Source organism: Onychomys torridus, chromosome 6 (assembly GCF_903995425.1).
Source record: "Onychomys torridus chromosome 6, mOncTor1.1, whole genome shotgun sequence".
Taxonomy (NCBI): Eukaryota; Metazoa; Chordata; class Mammalia; order Rodentia; family Cricetidae; genus Onychomys; species Onychomys torridus.
Window position 1 is genome coordinate 128325973 of NC_050448.1, and position 14870 is coordinate 128340842.

At 41.2% G+C, this 14870-nt stretch overlaps 1 protein-coding gene across 1 annotated transcript in view; it reads left to right on the plus strand.

Annotated features, from left to right (window-relative positions):
- Pigk (phosphatidylinositol glycan anchor biosynthesis class K) overlaps nucleotides 1–14870 on the plus strand; it is an 85381-nt gene that overhangs the window by 20664 nt on the left and 49847 nt on the right. The window contains exons 4-8 of the mRNA XM_036189363.1: nucleotides 7517–7652; nucleotides 10039–10150; nucleotides 12192–12288; nucleotides 14096–14213; nucleotides 14366–14476. Of these exons, the coding sequence (XP_036045256.1) occupies nucleotides 7517–7652; nucleotides 10039–10150; nucleotides 12192–12288; nucleotides 14096–14213; nucleotides 14366–14476 (574 nt within the window). The remainder of the gene's footprint in view (nucleotides 1–7516; nucleotides 7653–10038; nucleotides 10151–12191; nucleotides 12289–14095; nucleotides 14214–14365; nucleotides 14477–14870) is intronic.

The following is a 14870-nucleotide window of genomic DNA, read 5'->3' on the forward strand; positions in this document are numbered from 1 at the left end:
CTCCCATTTAAATTGTATCTATGACCATGACTTTAGGTCAGGGGATTCAGCTGTACTATTCTGGAAAACTCCATATGAATCAAACTTAATTCACTGTGGACTTGAAATTCCCCTGACCCTGCATTCCTATTCTGGGCTTGCTGGTGTGCTGTGCACACCCAGATAACCTCAGTGTGCTTCTGAAGTGTAGAAGCAGAGGAAATAAGATCTTTAAGGGACGACTCACTAATATGTTCTTGAAGTTTCTTTTCAGAAGAAAAAAGTTAAGCCTCATTTAAAAAAATGCATATTTCAGCTAATTCTGTCTATATTCCTCTGCTTGTTATTATGCTAAGTAAAGACATTCAAAATATTGCTTTGATCGACTGATCAAGACTTATGTGTAGTATATTGTACTTACTCAGGAAAGTCCTTCAGGTCCCAGGGATAGCTCTGTATATGAAAGGACCCCAGTGGTGACTATCTTATTTACTGTGCTTTACTGTGGTCAGGCTTTAAGTGTGTCTAAGTGCCTGACCTAACTAGTGTTTTCTAAGCAGTGCATTCAGGAGACTTGTCCAGCTCTTTACCCACAACTCTACTGTCTCTTTTGTTTTTAATTTGGTTTATTACATTTACTGTTCAGGATCTTATTAGAAGATCCAAGATAATATTTGTTTCTCAACTTAAGTCAGTTTTCTCTTTTACTGCCTGGAAATAATGTACAATAGTTAATTGTATAATCTTAGTTCCATTTTTATGCTACATGTAATCCAACCTTACTATACTCTTATTAAAATGGGGAATCCAAAATTGATAATTAGGTTAAAATTTTGTATCAGTGCTGGGAAAATGCTGTGGAATAGTTATGTTACATTCATGTCTGTGAATATAGTTATATTATTTAAACATGTTGATTTAACCTTTAATTGGAATTAGTCTCTGTCGGTTCCCATTCTGTATTGTTCCTGCCAAATTTTCTCCTACTTGACATGTATTGTTACCAGCAGGTCAGAGGCTCAGTGTCCTTCATCTCTAGTGTTTTCTGTATTCTGTCTTTTTAAAAAATTAATAAGAGAAGTGGTTAAAACACTTGCCGTGGGACTGGAGTTCAGATTCCCCAGAACGCACATAAGTGTGGGGTGAGCAAGGTAGCCCACCTGCAATTCCACATGCATGCACACATACATGCTTGTATATCTGCATATAGATGCTCCTGTCCATGTAGACATGGGTATGTACAAACATGCACATCTCGCATACTTACACATGAGAAGGAGAAAAAGATAAAAAATGATGTGCAATGAGAAGCAGCTGAAGCAGCTCTCGCATCGTTATACCTAGAGAAAGCCGGGAGGACCTCTGTATTTTCTTGCTGTTTGAGAATAAAAACAATGGCGGAACTTCTGACTTTCCTGTCAGCACCTCCCCAGTGCTAGGCTGACAGGCAGGAGTGTGCCACCATGCCCAGCTTCAGTCTTAGAGAGTTTGCTAAGACTTATGCATAGTTCCATTTAGAATCTCAAGGGCCTACATTGTTTTCATTATGTGTTGTGAATAAGTAAATAGTGATAATGACTTTGTGCATCTAACTTAGTCATCTGAGTCAACTAAGTTATCAGTATAAGATGAAACACTATTAAATCTTTTTAAATTCAGTTGTAAGAATTTCAGGATATTGCCAAATTGCTAAAGGAGTGTGTTCACCTTAACCAAATTGGCGATTGAATTAAATTCCTGCTTTCTGGCCACGTGGCCCATGCATGCTACTTAACACTGTGGCTTCGTGGCCTTCAGTGGGATGACAGCACAGAGTTCAGAGAACAGTGAACTTGTTGTATTAGTGCAGTGCTGAGGTATACCAAGCACCCCATGAGTGCTGGCTGTCGTGTCATTAAACTAAACTGCATTATGCCTTGATTATATATGAGCATGGAGCTGGCTTTACCCTCATGATAGCATCTTTGCTTTCTTTGTGATACTAGTGAATTCCTGTCTGCCATGTGTTCTGAGATTCTCTCCTTCCTCTCTCATTCTGTTTCTCTTCCTCCCCTCTTAAGTTTTCTCTTTCAGAGTCTCTTGTAGCTCTCAGTGTCACTAACTTGATGTAGCTGAGGATGATGTTGAACTCTTTATCTTCTTGCCCCTATCTCCCACATGCTGAGGTTTCCAATGTGCTGCCATGCCTGGCTTTGCTTACTTCTAATACTGTTAGTACAAAATAGCTGGTATTATACAGTCTAGGAATGCAAGTAATTCAGAATAGCCTCGGTTGTTAATAGGTTTGCTTTGATTAGTGTCATGTTACATTGGTGGCAAGAGTTATTAGTTTGGAGATTCTTTATAGTATGGAAGGAGAAGAAAAACAGATACCTTGATTCAAGCTCACAATCTGCTGATTTGTAGTGTTCTAGTAGTCATTACACTGAGCTGAAGTGGAGTGCCCGAGTGGGCCAGCGAGCTGGATCAGAGGGGTTCTGTGGAGCCATCAGCTCTTATTCCGGCTGTATTCCAGCTTCCAGGAGTGGTGTTGAACAGAACCCCAGCTCCAGTGCTTACAGATTCTCTCCAGGGAAGTATTATTTGATTGTACCGTGCCTATAGATTATACAGCAATTTTAAGGAAAACATTCCAAATAATTTTGAACAGTATCAATTATATTTCATTCAGTGAAAACATTTTAATAAGGTAATACCAGTCTATTGTAAATAAAATTTTATGTTTTTTTAAAAATTTCATGCTCATAATCCAGGACTTTGAGAGATCTGTTTAAAATGTCATTTATACCCATTGGTTACTAGTTTCATTAGGGCTGAGCAATCTTTCAGTAAGGAATACCCAGCTACCCCAGCAGGACGTACTGGTCCAGTGTCTGGTGAATGTAAAAGTGGGAAAAGCATTTATTTTAGGTCATCATCCCACCATCATGTTTGTCAAGTTGGATCTCTTTTTTTATAAAAGAAGTTTTAAAATTCAATTTTATATTGATCATGATTATTAAAAAGTCTACACAGCTTCAATCAGGATGTTTAGTTTAGCTGAGACCAAATATGGTCAGGTCAAAGGTTTCAGAAGTTCACCTTGTGTTTTTCTTTTCATCTGAATAAACAGAAGTCTTGCTGGTAGAGTGTCAGGCACAGAAAGGCATAAGCATATCTGCCAGCAGGTAAGCAGATGTTATGAAGGTCCCTCATAATTCTGATTTTACTGACTAGAGAACATGGAACATGACTTTAAAAAACAAAGCAGGTCCATCCATTTGCCTACAGATTTCATGAGGTCATTGTTTTTTTACTAATTTCCTGATTTCCACAGTGGCTGTACAAGTTTGCACTCCCACCATCAATGGAGGAGTGTTCCCCTTACTTCACATCCTTTCCAACATAAACTGTCATCAGTGTTTTTGATCTTAGCCATTCTGACAGGTGTAAGATGGTATCTCAGTCATTTTGATTTGCATTTCACTGATGACTAAGGATGTTGAGCAATTCCTTAAATGCCTTTTGGCCATTTGAGATTCTTCTGTTTAGAATTCTTTGTTTATATCTGTACTCCATTTCATTGGATTATTTGGTATTTTGATGTCTAGTTTTTTGAGTTCTTTATATATTTTGGAGATCTAGATGGAACTAGAAAGAATCATCCTGAGTGAAGTAATCCATATCCCGAAAGACAAATACAGTATGTACTCACTCATAAATGGATATATTAGATGCAAAACAAAGGATACCCAGGCTACAATCCACAACCCCAGAGAAGCTAGGTAAAAAGGAGGACCCTAAGCGGGACACACATGGAGGTCCCCAGGAAGGGAAAATAGTTAAGATTTCCTGGGTAAACTGGGAAGGGGGTGTAGAAGGGATGGGGGATGGAAACAGGAGGGACTGAGATGGCCCAGTGGAGAGAAGGACAGAGAGGGAGAACAATGAAAGAGATATCTTGGTAGAGGGAACCATTGGGGGGTTAGGGAGAAACCTGGTGCAAGGGAAATCCTCAGGAATCCACAAGGACAACAGCAACTAAGACTCCTAGCAATAATAGAGAGGGTGCCTGGGTGCCTGAACTTACCTTCCCTATAGTCAGAGTAGTGACTACCCTAATTGTCATCATAGAACCTGCATCCAGTAACTGATGGAACCAGATGCAGTGATCTACAACCAAGCACTGGGCTGAGCTCCTAGACTTCAGTTGAAGAGAGGGAGGAGGGTCACAGGGGCAAGTGAGGTCAAGATCATGAAGAGAAAACCAGAGACAGCTGACCCAAGGTGGTGGGAACTCAGGGACACTGGCCTGACAGCTGGGGAGCATGCATGGGACCCAACTAGGCCCTCTGAATGTGGGTGACAGTTGTGTGGCTAGATCTGTTTGGGCAGCCCCTGTCAGTGGGACCAGGACTTATTCCAGGTGCATGAACTGGCTTTTTGGAACACTTCCCCTAGGGTGGGATACCTTACTCAGCTTTGACACAGCGGGGAGGGGCTTGATCCTGTCTCAACTTAGTATGCCAGACTTTGTTGACTCCCCAAGGGAGGCCTTACCCTCTCTGAGGAGTGGGTGGGGGATGGGATGGTGGAGATAAGGGACAGGAGAAGAGGAGGGAGGGGCAACTGGGATTGGTTTGTAAAATGAAAAAAAAAAAAAACTTTAACAACAACAACAAAAAACAACAGCTTTTTCTATAAATAGCCTCTATATAGCTGACTTTCTCTGCCACTTGAGTGCTCACTTTTTTTTACACTTTCCCCACATTACATATGCTTTGTTTTGTGCAGAAGGGTTGCTGGGACTAGAACAGAGTCAAGTATGAGAGTGGAGTCATCATATGTGCCAGCAGTGACTCTCAAACTGTGAGATGCATTCTCCTGTAGATTGCTTATGTTTGATGAGTTTTGTATGTTTTCATAAGTCATAAAGCTCCTTGCTGTTCACAGAAGCTGCTCCTCAGTGTAAATATCTCTGTGTATCTTGGACCCATACTGGTTGATCTTACTGATCTAATAAGTGCAGGTTTAAGTCCATGCTGTAATGCTAGACTGGCACCAAAGACAGACAGGCACTATAAGGAGTCAACGAGTCAGCTGTCAGGTTACAGCTGTTACTCAGGGATGCTGATGGGCAAAACTTGCCTAAGTACACACTTTGATTGTCCTGAGCAACAGGCACTGAGGATTTTCAATTAAATGTTCTTTAGTAGATTTGTGTGGAGAGACATTGCTATATCATCAAATTATATTTGTAGAGTAGTTGTCCAAATAAAGCAAAAATGAAGTGTGGAACCAGACTTGAAACACCTGTGTTGTGCAGATCACCAGCCGTTTTGTTCCAGCAAAGTAGTGTCCTCATCCTCCAAAAGGATTAATGTTTTTACAGCACTGTTAGTGTGCTGTTCTTCTTAGGATTTAATTTGCAGTTTTCATCCTTAGCCTGTCATTTTATAGGAATTGTAAGCCCAAGTAGTCCGTATGTGTGGTTAAATAGAGTCTGTGTATGTGGATAAGTGTTGTTATATAGTCATGTATGCGTGTGTGTGCGTGTGTGTGTGTGTGTGTGTGTGTGTGTGTGTGTGTGTGTGTATGGTTAAGTGTTGTTATACAAAAGATTAAACACCTGGACTAAGGAAGGATTTTTATTTCATCAGAAAAACAGTTTTGAGCGTTTTCTAAGCTCTTAAGAAACAGTAAATTAGAATGTGTAGTTATACTTCGAAACCTTTGTAATCCATTGTTTTCAACTTGTTACTCATTTATCTACATTATTGCTAGTAAAATTATATTATGATATATTAATTATATTTAATGAATGGTCATAGTATACACTGAGGCTCAAAATTATCTCTAAGAAAAACATGGATTATATGTACTGTGATTGATATGGCAATCATTTCATTTCATAGACATTAACTCTAAACAAAGCATGGCCTAAAGGAAGACTCACGTTTATACATTTATGTATCAGTTCTGTCTTGTTTAACAAAAATTATGTGATTTATTAATAACTTAACGTAAACTAATGACCTTCCTAAGTTATAAGGAGAAAGAAAACATGGTTTCCACTTTAGAGGAGTAACAGGTGAAGGTCTGTATTTGAGCATGCAGGATTGGACTGTTTCCAGAGCAGAAATCCAGCCAGTTTTCAAGAAAAATCACATTGTTCCAGTTTTGAATTTTAATGTACTTGGAACATATGCAACAGAACATTTTCTTCTTGCTGTCTCATGCTAAACTAATGTATACTACCATGCTGGTTTCCTTGGGCTGGGGAGCTCCAGTATATGTAGAATAGAGAATGCTCCTGGTTCATGGTCTTCAGTCTCAGTGGGGGGACCAATTTCCTCTTCGGTTTTTCAGAAATGAAAATGCTTGACTCATTTAAATTATTAAGTAGCGACTGTGTATTCCAGGCCTGAGTGTGGTAGCAACTAGGACAAGGTACATATCTGTCTTCTGACGGCGTGTGTTCTCATGGAGTGAGGACAGAGTGTGACATAGATTCCTGATGCATTAGTGTCCTGGAGGCAGTAAAGCACACCTTGAGATAGAGTGCTGTATCTGGGGACCAGAATGCTTTGAAGTCTCATTGGTCAGTGGCCTGGGAGGGGTGAAAGGACCAGAAGGGCCAGTGAGGATGAGGCATTAGGGATGTGAGCCGTGGGGGAGTCCAGTGAGGATGAAGTGTTAGGGATGTGAGCCGTAGGTGAGTCCAGCAGACACTGTCAGGAGCTTCCACTTTAATCATAACTAGAAGTTTTAAGTGGAAAGTGCTGACTTAACTGATGGTCGGTCATTCGGAGACTCCACAGGCAGTGAAACAGGGTCGAAGTTCTGGCAGGACTCCAGGAAGAGGGAGAACCCAGAGACTCATCCCAGCATCTAGCAGCGGCTGGAATTCTGGAGAGCTGGGAACTGGCGTGGTGCAGTTGAGTGGGCTCTGCCTGGCCACACTGCTTGCACAGGATCCCAGATGACAGATTTCATGCTGACATGGCTGAAAGTTCAAATCGTTGGAAGATCATACTTTAGTGTGAACTCTTCCTGTCTTGAGGACGTTAGATATTCTGAAAAGTTAAAATGTTTGTCTGCGATAGCTCCTTTGGCTTCTCTTACATGGAAAGTGCTGACTTAGCCTAAGTTCTGTGGCAAGTTCATGTTCGAATGCCTGTTCTCTGCTTTGAGTTTACCCCACTAATGTATACTATAATGAGAATTTTTAAAAAAGATTTATTTATTTATTTATTATGTATACAGTATATATGTCTGCAGGCCAGAAGAGGGCACCAGATCTCATTACACATAGTTGTGAGCCACCATGTGGTTGCTGGGAATTGAACTCAGGACCTCTGGAAGAGCAGTCAGTACTCTTAACCTCTGAGCCATCTCTGAATTAGTTAAGGTTTTTAACTGCCTCAATGAAAATTCATTTTTTTTTTCTTTTTTAACGAGGGAAGGTTGAATAGAATTGCTCTTTGTTATACATGAACTATATGTGTTGAACTTGGGGCCTTGTGTAAAGTTTGGGTTTCTGGAATTCTTTTGCTAGTCACATTGTCCTGATGCTTGCCGATGATATGGCGTGCAATGCTCGGAACCCCAAGCCGGCCACAGTTTTCAGCCACAAAAACATGGAGCTCAATGTGTATGGAGATGACGTGGAAGTGGACTACAGAAGCTATGAGGTTTGTTGTCAGAAACTTGGGAAATGTGGTAGCCATCTTCTTTCAACCCTAGCCTTAGCTCTCATTGGACTTTGGTGGAATTCACTCTGCTTTTGGAGTTCCCAATATGGAAGGAAGTAGGGACACATGAATGAAACTCCTAATGCATAAAGTTAACGACAGTTGTGTCAACTTTTAAGGGGAAATGTCTGGTTTTCGTACTTGATCTAAAATGTCAAGTTCAGCATTTTTATTAGGTCCATGAATTGAGGAAGAACCCCGTGATTAATGAAGACGCCCCCTATTCCCCAGTGGTGGACTTTGTCCAGTCTGTGGCCTGTGGGCCTTATTTACCCCAGGATAGTTACGAACATAACCCAACACAGGACTGTAAACTTACAGAAACATTTTGAGACTTTTTTTCTTTTATAAACTCCATTGCACGGTTCCCAGGCCAGCTGTGTAGATGACGGGGTTGCGTTGCAGTATAAAGGTTAGGTACACACACCTGCTTGATATGAAACCACCTCAGACAAGCTTCCACTGTCTACACTTACCCAATTAAAGGTGATATGCAAGCTAAGACTGGCATTGCGTTTTCATTCTTAGAAACTTAGTTTTTAATAGTTCAAGACTGAAATTTGAAGCTGTCCTAGAGAATCCTTTTTTACCAAGCCCACGGAGTGTGGGAGGCCGTCTCTTGTGTGTAGAGCTCTCCCGCATCAGTTGTCAGGTCACATCTGTCCCAAGCTGCGAGTCCTTTAGACCACATCCTTTGTCTGCGTGTCTTACGTCTAGTGAGACTGCTCGGAAATTCTGTGGGTGGAATGTGTATGAAGTTTGACTTCCTACTTATTTGGTCATCTGAGAATATAAAATATTTTGTTAGCCAGTATGATTCTATTAAAACCATTAGCATTTTGCTGTATTCTGGGAAAGATTGTAAGCTAAACAGCTTGTACACATATGATTGTACGTGTTTCTCATTCATGATCCTGGGAAAAATCCATTGCAAAAGCTGACTGGATTTCCTGCTTTTTAATTTAAGTGTGGACAATATATGACTTAGCTGTTAACTTTAAATCGGTATTTTTCACCGGGCGATGGTGGCGCACGCCTTTAATCCCAGCACTCGGGGGGCAGAGGCAGGCAGATCTCTGTGAGTTTGAGGCCAGCCTGGTCTACAAAGCGAGATCCAGGAAAGGTGCAAAGCAACATAGAGAACCCCTGTCTTGAAAAGCAACAACAACAAAAACAACAACAACAATAACAACAACAAAAAAAGAATTAAATCGGTATTTTTTTTTCCTACAACTTTAAACATGACTTCAAAGAACTTCAGACACCTAGAAATTCTAAGCTGGGAAGATCTGTTCCAAGTGTGTTTTACTGTTGAAGACATTCCAATGAAATCTAAGTGACAGACACATCCAAAATTAAATATGCATAGTTTGGGAGGGGTGGTGGTGGTTATGGCACTGTCCTCTTCTGTGATTAACCTGTATGTAATTCACTGAGGGGTGCATAGGTTAGCTGCATGATTGACTAGTTATTCACAAATGTTTGTATTTTGTCTCCTCCCAAAGAATTGCCTGTATAAATAAGTCAGTAAATAAACTTTGGGGTCAATTTTTAACACATAACATCGAAAATTCTAAATTGGGAATTAAATTATTTTGCTCCAACATAGCTTTCCTTGTTAGTTTTTAGTACTAAGACTTTTCTTTAGTTCGTTTCTTGCTGTGTAGCCCAGTCTAGTGTTGAGGTTACACTTCTCTTGCTTTAGTGTCCTGTGTCCCCCTCCTCCCATGCTGGGTCGTAGGCACACATAACACATCAGGCCATCTTTTACTTTTAGGAGCAGAGTGACGTGAAATGCATGCTTAGCTTTAGAAATCTAAACAAATTTCATAGTTTTCTCTGTTTCACTTTCAGTTCATGCTGAGTGTAAATTGTGGCAGAGCCTTCTGTCCTGACCGATAGGTCATCCCAGAAGTTTGTATGAATTACAGAATGTTTGACTGACGGCTCATGCTCATTACTAACCAGCTCTGACCTTTAAATTAACCTGTTTCTACTAATAAGTACATATTATCTATGTACTGCCACGGGGTCTGTGGCTTCCTGGTTCTCCAGAATCCTGCTTCCTGGGCGGTTTTGCATTTCTTTCGATTCTGCCTCCTTCCTCTGAGTTCTTAGTTGGATTGTTCTGCCTAACCTTATTCTGCCTTGCTACAGGCCAAAACAGTTTTATTGTCAACCAGTGAGAGCAACACATTGACGGTGTACAGAAGGATCATTCCACAGCAGCTGAGTAATACATAGATAGGAGGAATGTTTTGAGTTTTTTCAGGTTCGATTTCATCAGATTGCTCTTTTTTGAAAAAAAGTATTCTTATTTTTTCAGGTAACCGTGGAGAACTTTTTGCGGGTATTAACCGGGAGGGTGCCACCTAGTACTCCTCGCTCAAAGCGTCTTCTTTCTGATGACAGAAGCAATATTCTCATTTATATGACAGGTATTTCAGAACTTCAGAACTCCATAGTGAGATATGTTGAAGCATGCTGAAATGGAATCCTGTGTACAAATGCTAACATTTAATTTTAGCTAAAGTAGTATGGTGTACAATTGTTTATTCTCACGATACAGAACTACTTGAAATGATATTTCAATGGGATATGGGTTGAGGATCTTTATTCTAGAATCTGAAATTGTTGCCAACCTGTACAAATGTCACAAGTAGAAAAATTCCCACTTGGCGTTATGTGGCAGGTGGGAGTCAAAATGCAGTTTTTCTCACTGAAAACGGACAAAGTTACCTTCAGACTCTGTGCATAAGAAACTTCAGTTAATTTCCTGTGTGTACCTGGGTTCTAGACCCGGAATGTCTGACTGTGTGAAAACAGGTATTCGGTAGTCAGCAGCCTCCTGGTCTCTCACTGTGGATGAGGACCGCACATGTGTGTTTGGTTTGTATTGGTTCCTTGCTCTACACAAAGCCCTTCTGTTCTGTTTCCTTTTCCTTACTCTTGGGCCATCGCACCCCACTTCTGGTTTTAGTCTCCTGTTGGTCATCCTACTCAAGTACTTAATAGAAATTGCAAACCTGTCCCTTTGCTGCTGAACAGTTTACTGTCCCAGGTTTTACTGCTTAAGTATTAACCTAGTGTATAGCTCAGACATTGCCTAATATTTTTTGTTTTGGTCTGGGGTGGCGTTCATGTAGGTGAGCATGTTCCCTCAATGTTGTAATTTGTAGGCTAGCTTCAGCTAATGTACTAAACCACACAATTTAGATATTTTATATTTCTTTTCTGTATTTATTGCCATTTCTTTGAAAATATCTCCAGCCTTGAAGGGAATTCCAATCATTTTAATATAGAGTCTGATGACTTACTCTTCTGAACTGCTGCTGCTGCTGCTGCTGCTTGGGGAGCTTTTGAGGGCACCATTGTCTCCGTTTGTTCTTGTATCTTCTACCCTGTGCTCCGCTACGATAGAAGTCTAATAGTTGTGGCAGAGAGAAGCAGGCTCATAGTGTCAACATTTCTGTCCAGTTTTTTACAGGGAAAGGTTGCAGACGTCTGCAACCGAGTGGAATAGCTGATGATTATGATACTATGATGACAAGAGCTGATGTACTCGAGGCTTTCTGTACACATGGACTGTTTTAAATCGCTGCCTCTGCCCCGCATTTCTCCTCCAGCAGCGGGTGATTTCGGTGCTGCTGTCCAGAGTCGCAGTGTGTGGTTGTGCAGATCTTCCTGGGCACACAGCACTTGGCTTGGTGTTAAGTGGGAACGGAGGTCTAGTGTGTTTTGACTGACTTGTGTCCCTTGCTGCAGGGATGTCTCATGGGAAGGAGAAATACACCTTTACCCGCAAAGGCTTAGCCACCAGTCACTCCTGTACCACATTCATTGCCCAGAGAAGGCACCTTTAACAGTTTGCACACAGAGCTTGCCAGCTGGTAACACGCTCCCTTTATGACTGAGGAAAATGAGGCAGAGATTAAGTTATTTACTTAAAATAGCACAGTCTGTAAGTGGTACAGCGAGTGGCTGAGTCCAGACAGACTGGCTCTTTCTTGTCACCACCCCCTGGCCAGCTCTGATGGACTGTGTTCAGTGGTCAGGGATAAAAACATCAGTTTTTAGTTGAGAACTTCACTCCCTAGTAATAATAGCATAGAGTGTACACTGAATTAACAGCACACCAGGTGCTAGGCAGTGTTTTTAGCTTCTTTCTCACAAAAATGTGGCACATTTTTATGGGTAAGATAAATTTCAGACATAGTAGTGGAGGCCAGTGGGCTTATGTAATTAAATAATAGAAAAACTCTTAAAGAATTATATGTACTGTTCTTATGCAGCCTAGCATTCTTTTTTTTGGTTTATGGGGAAAATTAAATTTGTTTTGCAGTCCCTATTTTAGGTAAAAATATAGTATTAAAACATTGTAATAAGTGATGTAACTGTATATCTGGATGCATTTATTACTGTATGTATTCTATATATACTAGGAAATATGTGAGTGTTGTCTTTTTGGCTTTCTACAAGGTCATGGGGGAAATGGTTTCTTGAAATTCCAAGATTCTGAAGAAATCACCAATATAGAACTTGCGGATGCTTTTGAACAGATGTGGCAGAAAAGACGGTAATCAGCAAGTAATTCTTCACTTTATTATTTAACATCTCCTGTACTTCTCCTTTAGTATGAGGGCTAAACCAGGGTTTGTCCACACTGGGCAAGTGTTCTAGCCTGGGCTGCACACCCAGCCCCAAATAAATGACTTCTTTTTGCAGGATGCACTAATAATCAAATTTTCCTGTGGGAGATGTATAATTATTTTACATGATTTTTAAATGATTTAGCTTGTCCTAATCATTTCTTCTACCATGAAATTTCTATTTGTTATTTCATTGAACAGAGCTTTGTGAAAAAAAATTCAGTTATTATTTAACATGAATGAGTTGACTTGAAATATTTTTATTTATTCAATTAGTGTTATGTGTATGTGTGCATTTGTGCACATGCATGTTTGTGTGCACATGTGTGTATATGTCCTTCTACTGTGTGGGTTGTGGGGATTGAACTCGGCAGAGTCTTTTCCCATGGAGCCCTCCCGTTGGCCCTGGATTGGCTTTTAAGATCACATTTCATGTCATGTAGCTGGTGTGTTCTTGCCGCCCCGACTCCTTAAACTCACGATCTTTTTGCTCCAGTTTCCAGAGTAGCTGAAGTTACAGATGTGTGCCACTACATTAGTTCATTATTTATGATTCAACCTCACTAAAGTTTCAGAGCACAAGCAGAATGCCACCAGATTCTTTGTCAGAATACAGGAGGAATGTCTCTAGTTCCTGGTGTTCTCTGAGACCTGATGCAGACGTTCCTGTCTGTTTCTGTTGGCATGCTGACCTTCTGATCCCTGCGAGAGCACTCTGAGGCTTCTCTAGGCCTCAGCCCCAAACTCTCCCACACTTTCTTCCATGTGGCTCTACCTCTCAATGGCAGGTTTCTTGTTGCTAGGACACAAGGCAAGAGTGTTCGGGGAGGAGAGGCTTACTCTGGCCCTCAATTCTGGAAGGGATAGTCCATCTTGGTAAGGAAGGTACAGTGTGTGGGGTGAGTCGGTTGCCAGTGGCAGGAGCCTGTGGTTGGCTTGTTCGTATCTTGGAGGATGAAGAAGTAGAGACTAGAAGCCGGTACCACAAGTCCCTGAGGGCAGCATTTCTAGCTGGTGGCCCTGTGTTGAGAGGCTCGGACCCTGGGGACTGTGGCTGAGCTAACAGAAACAGCTCCCTGGGGTGGAGTGTAAGGGTGGCGGCAGGATTTTGATGTGGCCAGTGCTTTCAGATTCTGAACCACAGAGATGTGAATATGTCACACGCTCCTGCCACCGTGGATGGAGCAGTCAGCCACCGTGCCTTCCTTCCTGTGGAGTGGAATGTAGGTTAGACGGACGCCCTTCAGTTGTGTCTGCTGGGATTTTATCCCAGGACGACAACAGCGGCACAGACACTATGCCTGTCTCAGCACATGTCTCCCTCCTGAGTTGTAGATCTGTCTGCTTTCTGTACATGGTCTGAGTGTGGTGACTGAGTCATACATGCGAATATATGAAATGTGAGCATCATCAGAACATATATACATGTCCGTGCTGACGTACGGAGTTACAGCTCTGTGTATATGTGTTAAGTTTCCAAGAAAACTTTTATGTCAGGAGTTCTTGAATATTTGTTTGAGTTCTGCATCATGTGGCCGAGAACAGAGGGCAAACAAATGGACACAGTGCCCTGGGACGTCCCCAGTGTGCCCTTCTGGAGTGTTTTCAAGAGCAGGATTCTTCTCTCAACTTAGCTAATGAGATGACTCAGGCTTATGTCATTGAATTATTGGAGAAATGGTAATGTGTAGTTAACAGCATGATTCATGTCAGGTTTTGTCACTTTTCTTTCAGCTACAATGAGCTGTTGTTTATTATTGATACTTGCCAAGGTGCATCCATGTATGAACGGTTTTATTCTCCCAACATCATGGCTTTGGCTAGTAGCCAAGTGGGAGAGGATTCACTGTCAGTAAGTTTTTGCCCTTTTCTGTTTCTCAAATCACTTCATATGCTTTATGAATATATGTGCTACTCTTGGACTTTATAAACAGGAAATTTCGGTATTTTAAATAATTTGTTGAGATGATCCTGTTTGACAAGTCCTTTCCCTCCCTTTCACAGCATCAACCAGACCCTGCCATTGGAGTGCATCTTATGGATAGGTACACATTTTATGTCTTGGAATTTTTGGAAGAGATTAATCCAGCTAGCCAGACTAACATGAATGACCTTGTAAGTAATCCATTCTCTTGATTTCAGTGTGTTGGTGTGCCAGCTTTAGTGCGATTTATGAGTCTCTTCTTCCCAGGATTCTGGGGGTGCTGTCTTGGCATCATGGTGTGTCCTTTTCAACTGTTTTGAATCCACCTTTTTTTTTTTTTTTTTTTTTTTAAATTAGTATCTTCTTCTTTTAAAAACTTTAAAATTATGCTTATCTGTTTGTGTGGGTGTGCATATATGTGTGCATGTGTGTGCATATGTGCATGTGCAGAGGCCAGAGGCCAGTCTGAGGGAGTCAGTAGGTTATGTCCTTCTGCCATGTGGGTCCTGGGAATGGAACTCAAGTCATCAGATTTGGTGGCATGTGCCCGTACTGCTAGGCCATCCTGTTGTCTCCCAGTGTGCC